The 13774-nt window shown below is 44.2% G+C and overlaps 1 protein-coding gene across 9 annotated transcripts in view; it reads right to left on the bottom strand.

The window, feature by feature from the left end:
• The window catches only part of LOC108528098 (supervillin), a 239188-nt gene that overhangs the window by 12665 nt on the left and 212749 nt on the right, over window positions 1-13774 (bottom strand). For all 9 annotated transcript variants that reach the window (XM_017869775.1, XM_017869790.1, XM_017869782.1 and 6 more), the window contains 6 exons: window positions 8289-8369; window positions 4847-5773; window positions 4322-4492; window positions 3578-3612; window positions 2934-2995; window positions 2035-2174 (listed from right to left, as the gene is read on the bottom strand). In XM_017869775.1, coding sequence (XP_017725264.1) covers window positions 2035-2174; window positions 2934-2995; window positions 3578-3612; window positions 4322-4492; window positions 4847-5773; window positions 8289-8369 — 1416 coding nt within the window. The remainder of the gene's footprint in view (window positions 1-2034; window positions 2175-2933; window positions 2996-3577; window positions 3613-4321; window positions 4493-4846; window positions 5774-8288; window positions 8370-13774) is intronic.

The following is a 13774-nucleotide window of genomic DNA, read 5'->3' as shown; positions in this document are numbered from 1 at the left end:
TTGCTTTTTTTTTTTTTTTTTTTTTTTTTTTTTTTTTTGACAGAGTCTCACTCTGTCGCCCAGGCTGGAATGCAGTGGTGTGATCTCAGATCTCGGCTCACTGCAGCATCCACCTCTTGGGTTCAAGCAGTTCTCCTGCTTCAGCCTCCCGAGAAGCTGGGATTACAGGTGTGCGCCACCATGCCCAGCAAATTTTTTTGTATGTTTTAGTAGAGACGGGGTTTCACCATGTTGGCCAGGCTGGTGTTCAACTCCTGACTTCAGGTGATCCGCCCACCTCTGCCTCCCAAAGTGCTGGGATTACAGGTGTGAGCCACTGCGTCCGGCCTCAATCTACTTTTTAAAAGTATCAGTGTTCTTATACAATCTATAGGCACATCAAGGTAGATTTATTGAGCCTTAAAATGGGATTAATTTTTCTTATATTTACTGTTTTGCTCCCATGGGTGTCTGCTTCTTATTTTACACCAGCAATTCAAATATTTCTTTTTAAAAAAACAAACTGATTTGCAAAGAGTTTCTAATGAGTGCAAGGATATACTTAGCTACAAATGCACCAAGAAACTGAGGAACAACTTGGGGAGGAACTGCAGGCAGCTGATCTAACAGCAGGTCCACAGAATGGGGCACTGACAAAAAGGCCTTTTGGGATGTCAATAACCTAATGGGATGAACTTTTTTTTTTTTTTTTTTCAGGAAGGGTGTCTGTGTGTCCAAGGTAAGCACAAAACTAATTAACAACTTCAACAACAACAAAACTAGGCTGGGTACAGTGGCTCACACCTGTAGCTCCAGCACTTTGGGAGGCTGAGGTGGGAGGATCACTTGAGCCCAGGAGTTTAAGATCAGCCTGGGCAACATGGCAAAATCCCATCTCCACAAAATACAAAAATGAGCCAGGTGTGGTGGTGGGGCCTGTAGTCCCAACTACTTGAGAGGCTGAGGTTGGAGGATCAATTGAGCTCAGGAGGTTGAGGCTGTAGTGAGCCAAGATGGCATACTGCATTCCAGCCTGAGTGACAGAGTGAGACACTGTCTCAAAAAAACAAACAACGCCCCCTCAAAAAATAATAAAAATTTTCACTTGATTGAAGCAATGATCTCTGAACGAATTACTCTGGGAAATTAATTCTGAATTTATTGAAACATATTATTCAAAACAAACTTCTGGTTGTTTGGAAAGTTATCAAACTGCAATTTAATTTTTAGAAATTTCTGGCAATTAATCCCAGCACTTTGGGAGGCTGATGCAGGTGGATCCCCTGAGGTCAGGAGTTTGAGACCAGCCTGGCCAACATGGTGAAACCCCATCTCTACTAAAAATACAAAAATTAGCTGAGTGTGGTGGCACATGCCTATAATCCCAGCTACTCAGGAGGTGGAGGCAGGAGAATCGCTTGAACCCAGGAGGCGGAGGTTGCAGTGAGCCGAGATCCTGTCACTGCACTCCATTCTGGGTGACAGAGTGAGACTCCGTCTCAAAAAAATAAAAAAAAATAAAAAATAAAAAAAGAAAAAAAGAAAAAAAGAAAAGAGATTTCTGGCGATTAAGAACAAAACAAACCCTTATCTTTTAGAAGGGCATACTGGGATATTTATGGATGAAATGGTAAGACCTCTAGTGTTTGCCTGAAAATAGCACAGGAGGAAAGGGGAAGTGAATGGGACACGGGCTGAGCATCGCCGGCCAGGAGGGGGCCAGGAGTGGGTGACCGTGGAAGCTGGGTTTCATCACAGGAATCCACCAAGTTTCATGTTTCTATTTTCCGTTGTCAAAGAGATTTTTAAAACACCAATATGCAGAGACAGAAACAAAATAGAACAAAACTCCTTTCAAGTTTTTCTAGAAGATACACATCCCATTACAGTTTAGAGAGACCACAGTAAACAAAACCCCTTAGTACTAACTTCTCTGTGGCTTTTAGCTAAACCACCTCCCCAATGCCTCATTTTCATTGAATACTCTTTAAATGTATATATATATTTTAAAAAAAGACATTATAGCCAAGGCTGAGAAGTCCCGAGGGCACTTACGTGGCTGCGATGACCACCTCCTCGGTGGTGATGGGCTGGGTGAGGGACCTGTCCTGCAGACGGCGTAGCCTCTGCTCCACAGCTGCATTTCTTGAGCGTCGCTTTGGAACATTTTGTTCATCAAAAGATTTTTCCATCTCCTAAGATTAGAAACATTGTGGAACCCTTATAAATTCAAGGAAAGAGCTGGGTATAGGGGCTCATGCCTGTAATCCCACACTTTGGGAGGCCAAGGAGGGAAGACTGCTGGAGGCCAGGAGTTCAGGACCAGCCTGGGCAACAAAGTGAGACACCCCATCTCTACAAAAAATGCATAAATTAGCCAGGCATGCTGGCACAGGCCTGCAGTCCCAGCTACTTGGGAGGCTGAGGTGAGAACATCACTTGAGCCTGGGAGGTTGAGGCTGCAGTGAGCTATGATCACATCGCTGCACTCAAGCCTGAGTGTCAGAGTGAGACCCTATCTCTTAAAAAATTTAAAAATAACAAAGAAATTCAAGGAAAGGAAATGAGGGCGGTAAAAAGTCTTTAATCTGTTCTCCTACAGGACCTACAGGAGGGGTCACTAATGAGCACCTCATATCATTGTCAGAAGTGTACACTCATGCTGTGTCCATGAGGTGGCCACAACCAGCCAAAGATTAGGAAGAAAACAACAGGTGGGCCAAAGCCGGGAGGGCCTTAGCATGCCCAGAGGCGCATGAAGTAGGCTGGGGCCATGAGAGTCTCCCTCCCTAAGGCTGACAATTTTTATTTTTTTTTGAGACCGGGTCTCACTATGTTGCCCAGGCTGGTCTCAAACTCCTGGCCTCAAGTGATCCTCTTGCCTTGGGCTCTCAAGTAGCTGGGATTACTGCATCCAGTAGTGATCTCTATTCAAGCACATCAGCACGGCTTACCCTGAAAAGCAACCTCTTGGCGGCAACACTTAGCTTGGCTCGTTCATCCACCTTTTCTTCATCTGCAAAAAGCCACAAATTAAAAACCGGACATCATTAGAAAAGGTTAAGTTCGGTCTCCAAAAAAATCTTTCAGGGCTAACCTAGAAATCTTTAAATACAAGAATAGGTGCACCAAAATAATAATTGGTGGTAGTTTCCCCTTGCAGGGAGCCCATTCTTCCTGCTCAGTGAAAAGGTACTAATTTCCCTTGCAATTCAACCCAGCCAAACCAAAGCAAACTCTGTCCAAGGATTTCTACTCTAACTTTAGTCCAATCGAGATTTTACGAATATATTTTATGGGGGGAGTTTCTTTTATTTTTAAATAGTAGCAGCAGCACAACAAGAAGAACCTGCTCCTTTGGTTTGAATTAGTTGTTTTTATACTGGTCACTGTATGATTCTCTAACTGTGCTCAGAAAGAAGGGAAACATCGTCTGAAAATTTCAACTAGATTTTATTATATTCACAGAATGAAAACCTGCAGCAAAGGGAGACAAGATGCTCCATCATCTTATTCTCTCAAAAAGCCAAAAACCTTATTATTAAACCCAGTCTAGAGACAATAAAGAAGAAGGAAAAACAGGGAAACAGGTACTTGCCATCGATAGCTGGTGTTTCTGAATGTGAAGTGCACCTAGGAAAGACATTAGCAAATAATAATAAATTAGCAGCTGGGAGCAGAAGATCGAAATAAAACATCATATTGAAAGTAAAAATAAAAATGCAATTAAATTCTTTTAAGAAAAAACCTCCTGCTAGCAATTCTAGTTGTGAAAACACACATACAGTTGTGAAGTGACACTGGAGCATGTGTGCACACAATCCCAGCCAAGTACACACCCCGTGGAGAGAGATCAGGCATAAGAACAACTTATTAAACACCACTGATGACAATTTTCTAGACAAATCTTACCATTTTTAATGCAATAGTAAATGACACTTTAGTTTAAAACTCAAATACAACAAGTAGACGAACATTTAGAAAATGAATATAAAATTCTTCAGTTTTTTTCCCTGTAAAATCTGGTGAACATGCAATCTGGAATCTAATCTAACAAGAAAGTAAAAAATATTAAAACATTAAATGAAGAAAAACAATATTTCTTACTTCTTATCATCTGAATGCAACGTAAAATTGTGTATGTATCATAATACCACTGTAAAGGCTAACATTCTTTAAAAAGACTTTTAAATAAGTCAAATAAATAATGCTTATAGATTAGATGGAAGAATTATGGAATCGCCAGCATTCTATGTAAATAGCACCAAGGCCATCAGTGTGGTAAAATTCCCGTGTCATTGCCATGTTCCTGGACCAGGAAACCGCACATACGCGTGCCTACCTATCTGATTCCTTTCGTTCTGCTGAAGTTATAGGTTGGGTTCTAAATCTCTCGGAAGTTTTTCTACTTTCACCAGGAGAAAAATAGCGTCTTGGTTTCCGGGACCCTCTCTCCCGTTCCACACCGGTGGGCAAGCCAGGTCCTTCGGCTGACCTCTCCACCCGTGATTTGCTTTTAGAATCAAAGGGCAGAGAGTATAAGGAAGGCAAACGAAGATAGAGAAAGAGAAGACAGCAAAGGATTATGCATCTCTGTGAGTCAAGGCACAGACACCGCCAAACCCCTCTTCATGCCTCTACCATGCACGTAAGGAAGGAGACATTCCAGAGACCCAATCCGCTGGTTCCCCATTAGTAGGCAGAAGCAGAGTGGTAGTTTTTGAGCCATTTTCCACAGTCGCCCTGCACACACTTGTGAGCTAAGCTAATATGATTCAATGCAGAACACAACACAGGTCGAGGAGTGAATCATTCTACCAGGGACGTGCAAGTGACGCAGCTGGAGGGCGTGTGAAGCATCACCTACAGTTCAGGTCTCCTGCAGGCGTTGGCAGATGCCAGGAATGCACTTCGGAGCTGGGCGACAGAGACCTTTGTGTCCAGCATGCTGATCTCCGCATAGGGCCCTTCAGTCTTGGAGCTGGGCAGCTCCAGCTCTCTCCTGGAAGCTGGGTCCTTATACTTCAAGGCCTGGAGCTGAGGGGGGCCTGTGAAATCTGACAGAGAGCGGGTACGGACCTTGCGCTTTTTCGAGGCTTCCTTGTTGTGACCAGTTGGTTTGGCATCTTGGGACACAGGCTCACTTTGAATGTAGAGAACCATCTCACTCCTGCCTGTCCTCTCAGTGGGCTGGTGCTGAGCTTGAGAGGGGTGTGCCATGCTTTCCAGTTCCTTCTGATGCTCTGAGGTGACTGTGCTCACAGTAGGCTTACCAAAGTCCTCATTTCTAGAGGGATCTTCTGGGCTTCTCACAAGCCCATCACCCTCCAAAGCCAGTAGGGTTTTCTTGCTTTGCTGGAGAGCTTCAGTGAAGAGCACATCTTCTTCTTCTTTTTCTTCTTCTCCTCCTCCTTCTTCTTCTGCTTTTGACTCGCAGATATGGAGAACTGGGCTATCCCTTCCATCACCTTCTAGAACCTTTAAGGTAGGCGGTTTGGGGACATTCTGGGTGGCTGATGCTACCCAGCTACACTCAGATACATTTTCTGGGGTTTCTGGTGTCACCAGCTTGGCGGTGTGACCGGTATCCGCGGGTTGGACATAGCCACGGATTGGCTGTCGTGCAGAGCCTGCTGCCTTGCTGGGGACCCTATCAAAGGCCGAGTGCTCAGACTGAAACGACAGGTAATGGACTGGCGCTGGCTGGTGTCTCCTCTGAGTTATGGACTCTGAGGCGAGTTCAGGGCTGTTTCGAGCACTTTCCTCTTTCACCAATTTTTCTCTAACTTTAACTCTTTAAGAAAGAAAAAGGATTTAAGTTGCAAAGTGCAGTAACGGCCTCACAGGAGGAAAGCATGCGTGATCACAGATTACCAGCGAATGGAAATCGACCCCAAGAGAGAATAACTTGTGAAAAAGGATTTTGGTGTCTAATGTCAACTACTTGTCAGATGATCCTAAGTTGAGTTTCCAATTTGCATATGTATGCCCTGGTGGTGCAAAACTAACTCTAACCCCTTGTAAAAGCTGGCAGGGGTCAGATGCTATCCTGGGGGAGAATGGGTCCCTTCTGACCAAATAAATACCCAGAAGCCACAGAAAAATGCATTAATATACACCACCAGTATGCATTAGGGCACAATGAGGCTGGTGTCTTGAATCAAGAAGCTTTCCTCACGCACAGGCCCGGAACACGGACTGTGGGGGAAGGTTCCTGGCATACAGACACCTATTGACCAAACGCGGTAATTTCATTGCCTCCTGAAAATGTAAGAGCACTCACTATTATTTACGCTTTTCATTTAGTTCAAGATACAACAACCGCCTCTCTTTTAAAGCACTCAATTAGACATTCACAAGCTTTTTCATGCAATGCAGAGTATATTCATTCATTCAGAAGGCACGTGGCCAGTTTGGGCATCATTATGAATAATTCTAGCGCCAAAAGAATGTTAGAGAAAAGATAGTTGCTGACAGAATTAATGAAGTGAACATTTCCCACCACCATCCCCCTCTCCTGCTGTTATGCTCTTAGTCAAAAACGAATCCCAAAAGAGATGCCGGGCCCTGGGGCTCATGCCTGTAATCCCAACCTTTTGGGAGGCCTGGGCAGGAGGATCATTTGAGGCCAGGAGTTTGAGACCAGTTTGGGCAACATAGTGAGATCCTGTCTCTACAAAAGTGAAAAACAATAGCTAGGTACAGTGGCGTGTGCCTGTAGTCCCAGCTACTTAGGAGGCTGAGGCAGGAGGCCCACTGGAATCCAGGAGTTTGAGGCTGCAATGAGCTATGATTGTACCACTGCACTCCAGCATAGGCAACAGAGAGAGGCTCTGTCCCTAAAAAACAAAAATAAAATAAAAAATAAAGAAAGATTGCTCCAGTTGTTTCTAAAGTTATTCAAATATCTGAGAGCAAAACTGGCATCCTTTTCAAAAGCTACAGACCTTTTCCCATTACTGCAAAACAAAGAAACCAAGAGCTCTGACTGTGGAGAAGGAAGAGGCCTCTGCTCAGATCCTGGCTCAGTCAGATTGGGCTGGGTGGTGCTGGGCAACTCACCTGCCCTAAGTAAGCTTCAGTTGCTTTACCTTTTAAATAGAAATAATAGTGACATAGTGTAATGTGACATTTGCAAAGCACATGGCTTAGTGCTTAGCAAAGAGTAAACATTTAATAGTGTTATCTAGTTCTTATTTTTGCTTTTTGAAGTACCATGTAGTGGGAAAGGAGACACAATTCCAACTACTTGGGAATGGAAAACTGATTAGGGCTCAGCTTTAAGAAGTAAAGGGGGCTTTTGGAGTGGGAAAAAGGATTTCTTGCAGGCAGAAGAATGTAGACCCTTTACTTAAGCCTAATTGGCAAAAGAAATTATTTATGATGCGCACTGTATGGAAAAGAATAGTTTAATGACAAGTGCACCCTGCTAAATTTGATAAAAACTCCTATTTTTTTAAAACATAAGAGGCAGGGCATCTATATATGCGTCATTAAAGGACAATCCAGACACACACATAGGTGGTGACTATGAACAACTCAGGAAAAGAAAACATTCTGAGTTGTTATTTTTCCCAAAGATGAGCCCGTGTTGGAGGTTTTCATACTTAAAACGTTTGTTAATCAAAAGGAGACTGAAGCGCGGCTCCAGTTCTCCTGTGGAATGCGTGCTTCTGATCGGAGACAATCTGCATGTTGTCCTCAGCCGAGAACAAAGTGACTGTCACAAACTCTGTGTGGGGAGCTTTGTCCTTCCATGACTTACTCATTTTGACTCCTTCCCCTCTCCCTGCCCCAGTCTTAAAATGAAATGATAGGGGTTTTGTTTGCTTTTAAAACCACATGCCCTAAATTTAACTGTTGAAAATTAACTTCTGGTTTAGAGATGAGGAGATATGAAAGCAAGGAGGTTGGAAGGGCTGGGAGCAGTGGGGAGTTGAGCAGACGGGACGCGGGCTGGTGAGTCAGCTCAGGAAAGCAGCCCAGGGCCTGGCTGGGTGCTCACTACTGCCCCTCACTGGCCAGTCCTATGTGAGTTGGTGAGAAGGGAAAAGCAAAAGGTCAAGGAAAAGGTTTGTCAATCAAGAAAGATTGAAAAAGAAGGGGAAGGAGAGATGCTATTAGCATGGATTAGGGCAAGTGGAGGAGAAAAGCAAATGATTTGAAAATAACTTCCACATGATTTTCAAGTGCACCGGTATTAAAAAGGGCAAGAGGACAGTGAGTGTTAGCTGATGCGTGGAACCGCAGGTCAGGCGGGAAGAAGCAACACTCATGCATGCACACCCCAGAGGCCGGCGTGCGGGTACCTGGACGGCCAGTTGATAAGTGAAGGTGTGTCCCCTTCGGAATCTTTCTGGAGAAACCACTCATGTTTGGGTTTCCCTGTACTATCGTGTACAAAAAACAAAACCAGATAATCTCTATTAAAATGTCAACATATACACAGACTTTACCATAACTTAAAACCTAAAGGCTGATTTTTAGTAAGAATAATCCTCACTTATAAGTGGGAGTTAAACATGGAGTACGCATGGTCACAAAGAGGGAGCAGCAGACACGAAGGCCCACCTGAGGGAGGAGAGAGGCAGGAGGACAGGGATTGAAATACAACCTATTGGCTGCTGTGCTTATTACCTGGGTGACAAAATATTCATATGCCAAAGCCTTGTGACAATTTACCTACATAAGAAATGTGTACATGTACCCCTGAACCTAAATTAAAACTTAAAAAAATAAACAAATAGAAATATTATAGGAAAAAAAAAGAATAATTCTGGCTTTTGAAAATGTATAAGCACATTTTGCTACAGAGTTTATATTCACTTCACGGAGTTTCCAGGACATGTGGCTCACTATTAAAATCAAGAGGTAAAAGTAAATGTATCTAAGGCCATTAAATCACGTGTTTTCACAAGTAATTTTAAATTATTAGAAAGGAATCTGTTGGCCGGGTGCAGTGGCTCACGCCTGTAATCCCAGCACTTTGGGAGGCCGGGGTGGGTGGATCACCTGAGGTTAGGAGTTCGAGACCAGCCTGGCCAACATACTGAAAACCCGTCTCTACTAAAAATACAAAAAATTAAAAAAAAAATACAAAAAATTAGCCGGGTGTGGTAGTGTGCACCTGCAATTCCAGCTACTCGGGAGGCTGAGGCAGAAGAATTGCTGGAATCCAGGAGGTGGAGATGGCAGTGAGCCAAGATTGTGCCATTGCACCCCAGCCCAGGCGACAACAGCAGGACTCGGTCTCAAAAAAAAATAATGGAGTCCGTTATAGTCACACTCTGACCACAAATACCAGGCAATTGTCTTGTAAGCAGCTGACTAAAAGTAAAAGGTAATTTAATTTCCATAAATTTTGCAGTGGCACATTGTTAATAGCCTAATATAAAAAGAGCATCCACGTAAAACAACACATTTCAAATAAAGAAGATAATTAAAATAAATAAAAATAAAATAAAAAAATCAATGAGATCACATTTTTAGTTACTATTACACATTTTCCTTTTATAATTATCACTGAATAATGTGACCAACACAAGAGTTACAAGTACTAATTCAGGTCCATTCTGCCGATATTTATTGAGCTCCTAGTATGTCCAAGTAATGAGCTAAGGAAAGACGAAAATGAATCATAAATCAACATAGCCGTTAAAAACCTTATACTGCAGGTAGGCAAGGTCATATATAATCCACACATTCATTCCTCAACACACGATTGAGTATGACGCCAAGCAGAATGTGAATGAGTAATTACACCAGGCTGAAGGTATTTTAGAGAAACATCATGGGTAAGGACAAACTTGTTTTAACAATGTAAAGCAAGTAAGTCACAGGAGGAACACTCAGATTACTGCCCTGCCTCCTCTTACAATGTAGGGGAAAAAAGGAAATTCTACAGGCTAGTTACAATGTTTACCAGCTCAAAACTTTATGAGCCCATCTGCAAGAATTTTTCAGCACCAGGCTGGAGACACATTGCAGCTCAAAAAGCAATTTCTAAAAGAAAATAAGAGTTATAATCAACTTAATTTTCTAAAATCATTTTGGTTTGAGTTTTGGTTGGAGGGGACAGGCAGGTATCGGGAACCGCTATTGTACATCTTGCTGTAACCACTGGCCTCTGTCTCAGTCTAGGGCTTGGACGGATCTGTTTCTCCAGTAAGATCCTCCGGCCTTGCTACTCCTAAAACTACCACCCAACCTCCCAGTCCTCTGCATCACATCAATTTTGCTCACAGCAAATAAAAAGTTAAGATGTATCTAGAGCCATTTCATTTCCAACTATAAAGGGTCCAATTTCTCAACTTTTATTTGATGGGAAGAGTTTGGCACATCACCCGCAGCCAGGAACGAAGGCAGCGCAACTCAGTCCAGCGTGCAGAGGGGAAGAGGGGTCAGCAGACGCCTGCTGTTGGAAATGACATCAAGTTCCTATAACGAATCTGCTGCCTTCACAGGGTTATGTTTAGGCTGAACACTTTCTGTATAATAGAGGGCTTTGTAAACGAAGTGCAACACAACTTTTTGAACATGACCTTCACTGGCAAGAAAAAAACTTGGTCAGCATCACCATCAAACTCCATCAGGGGCTTGTGGAAGCATGTTGGGTCAGTATTTATAAAATGGAAATCCCACACAGACACAGGGGACTTGCTGGGCTCCATTTGCTTGTTACACCTGAGATATGGAACCAGCCAAAAACCAAAGGATTACCGCCAGGGTGGAGAATACTCAAAGTCTGAGTATATAGACAGTCTCCGACTTATAATGTAAGATGTATTGACTTTAAGATGTTCTGGAAGCGATAGGGATTCAGGAGCGCTTGTGCTTAGAATTGTGAATTCTGTTCTTTTCCTGGGCTGGTGGTGTGTGGTGTGATGCTCCCCTGCGATGCTGGGCAGAGGCAGTGAGCCGCCACTCCCAGATTGCCACCAGCCACACAACCGTGAGGGGAACGACCCATCCCCACAGTGTGCTGCGTGGCCAGATGACTTTGTCCAAATCCAAGCTAATGTGAGTGGTCTGAGCATATCTGAGGTAGGTTGGGTGTATTAAATGCATTTTTTGACTTAACGTTTCCTTTGTTTTTCTGACTTGCAATATTTTCAAGTTATGATGCATTTATTGGGATGTGACCCCATCATAAGTTAAGGAACATCTGTAAAATAAATCCGAATGTATGTAATAAGAAACAAACAGGCCAGGTGTGTGGCTCACGTCTGCCGTAGTCCCAGCCCTTTTGGAGGCTGAGGCGGGAGGATCCCTTGAGGCCAGGAGTTCGAGCCAGCCTGAGCAACATAGCAAGACTCTGTCTCTATTTTAAAACTTAAAAAGTTAATGAAGGGTGGTGGCATGTGTCTGTAGACCTAGCTACTCAGGAGGCTGAGGCACGAGAATCCTTTGAGCCCAGGAGTTTGAGGCTGCAGTGAGCTATGATTGCACCACTGCACTCCAGCCTGTGAGACACAGTGAGACTTCGCCTCTAATAATAAATAAAAAAAAAATAACAAATGTATGTGAAGGCATCATGCCTAGGACATAATAAGCCTTTTAAATGTTTTTCTTATCTTCTTCCTTCTTCATAGTCAACACAGCAATGAAAGTTTACAAATTTCTCTTTTTATGTTTTGAAGACATAATACTTAAGGAGACCCAATTCAGAAGTTATGCGATTTTCAGCAGGGTGAGTACAGCCTCACTAGGAGGGCCTGAGTTTGTCTTTAGTACATTTAAAGCAGGAGTGATCTAGAAAAGCATTTTTCCAAGTAAGGGTTTCAGAATCCTTGAGGTTGGCTATGACACGTATTTGGGTGAGGTTATCTGCCATACAAAATGAAAATGAGAGAGGGATGAGGAGAGGTCTAAATCAGACACCAACGGTGCACAGGCTGTCCTGGGCACTGCGAAGTGATGATCTCATAGAATGCAGCCACTTCTGAGTCGTGCAGCAGCATCTATACTTTGGTCACTCCCCTCTTCCGTCTCCCACTTCCCCCATCAGACTTCTTAGCTGAGTTCTCCTCCTCACCCCCACTATACAGAGCCCCAGGTGCTCTTGACATTTCAACGTGGATGTCTAATAGACGTCTTATAGTTACAGGCCCAGAAAATGAACTCTTAACTTCCCTCTGTCCCAGCTTGTACTGGAGTCTTCCCTATGCCAAATCCCTGCTTCGAGTTGCCTTGACCAAAAAATTGAGACTCACTTTTACTCCTGTTTCTTTTATTTTTTTGAGATGGAGTCTCGCTCTGTCGCCCAGGCTGGAGTGCAGTGGCCGGATCTCAGCTCACTGCAAGCTCCGCCTCCCGGGTTTACGCCATTCTCCTGCCTCAGCCTCCTGAGTAGCTGGGACTACAGGCGCCCGCCATCTCGCCTGGCTAGTTTTTTTTTTTTTTTTTTTTTTTTTTTTTTTTTGCATTTTTTAGTAGAGACGGGGTTTCACCGTGTTAGCCAGGATGGTCTCGATCTCCTGACCTCGTGATCCGCCCGTCTCGGCCTCCCAAAGTGCTGGGATTACAGGCGTGAGCCACCGCGCCTGGCCTACTCCTCTGTTTCTTTCAAACTCCACCCCTACCTCATCGGCAAGTTCTCCTGGTTACCTTCAAAATATAACCTCTTTCCACCACCTGTGCTGCTGCCATCATTCTAGTTCAAGCCACCACCGTCTCTCACCTATGTCACCAAGATGACTCCCTCATTATTCTATCTGTTTTCATCCTGGCCCCCTAAAGTCTATCTTCCGCTTAGCAGCCAGCGTAATGCTTTGAAATGTAAGGCAGATGGATCATTCTTCTTGTTGAAACCCTCCTATGGCTCCACATATCAAGTAGCACCAAACCCAAAGCCCTTGCGGTGGCTCTGAGGCCCTCCCCGATCTGTGGTCTCACTAACATCACCCCTACCGCCCGCCCACTCCATTACAGCCCTCTCTCCTCACTAGGATGTGACAGCCTCTGGAGAGAGAGAGACTTTGTTCACGTTCATCTCTCGGCACTCAGAGCTATGTGTGACGAACAGCAGGTCTCAGATGCTCGTGGAATGGACGAACTAGTGCATGATACTCTCCACAGCAACTCCATGAGGTCTTCTTGTTCCCATTTTATAGATGCAGATGGTGAGGTGCAAGGGAAAAGGACATTAACTGCCCATGATCACACAGCTGGTAACAAAAGGATGGAGTTTGGACCCAGTGCAACGAGACCTCCCAGCCTGCACCTTCCAGCCTTCCAGAGCAACAAGCTTCCAAATTCTGGAAAAAGGCTGCTCCCTTGGCTTGAATGGGTAAGAATGAGGTTGGGATGCCAGTGTTCATGGACTCTAAGGTTAAGCAAGGAAGACACCAAGAACTTCCTGGTCACAGCCACAACCCTGACCGGATGTGGATCTCTCGCTAGTGCCAGTTCCACCGTCAGCACAGTTACCCGATTACCTATGAATTCTGCAGAACCCAATTACCTTCTTCCTTTGTTTCTCCAATGAACAACATAAAAATCAATGGAGTCAGGCAGTGGAAGGTTGTGGACTGAGCTTTCCATCTCGGAGCAGCACAGCCTGATCATAATACTGAGGGGCTGGCAAAGCGATGCCCAACTCAGATTTTAAAATCTGTCATCGGCCGGGCGCGGTGGCTCAAGCCTGTAATCCCAGCACTTTGGGAGGCCGAGATGGGTGGATCACGAGGTCAGGAGATCGAGATTATCCTGGCTAACACTGTGAAACCCCATCTCTACTAAAAAATACAAAAAACTAGCCGGGCGAGGTGGCGGGTGCCTGTAGTCCCAGCTACTC

Source organism: Rhinopithecus bieti, unplaced genomic scaffold (genome assembly GCF_001698545.2).
Source record: "Rhinopithecus bieti isolate Rb0 unplaced genomic scaffold, ASM169854v2 scaffold_758, whole genome shotgun sequence".
Lineage (NCBI taxonomy): Eukaryota > Metazoa > Chordata > Mammalia > Primates > Cercopithecidae > Rhinopithecus > Rhinopithecus bieti.
The sequence above is the reverse complement of the archived record's forward strand: the minus strand, read 5'-3'. Positions and strand labels throughout refer to the sequence as shown.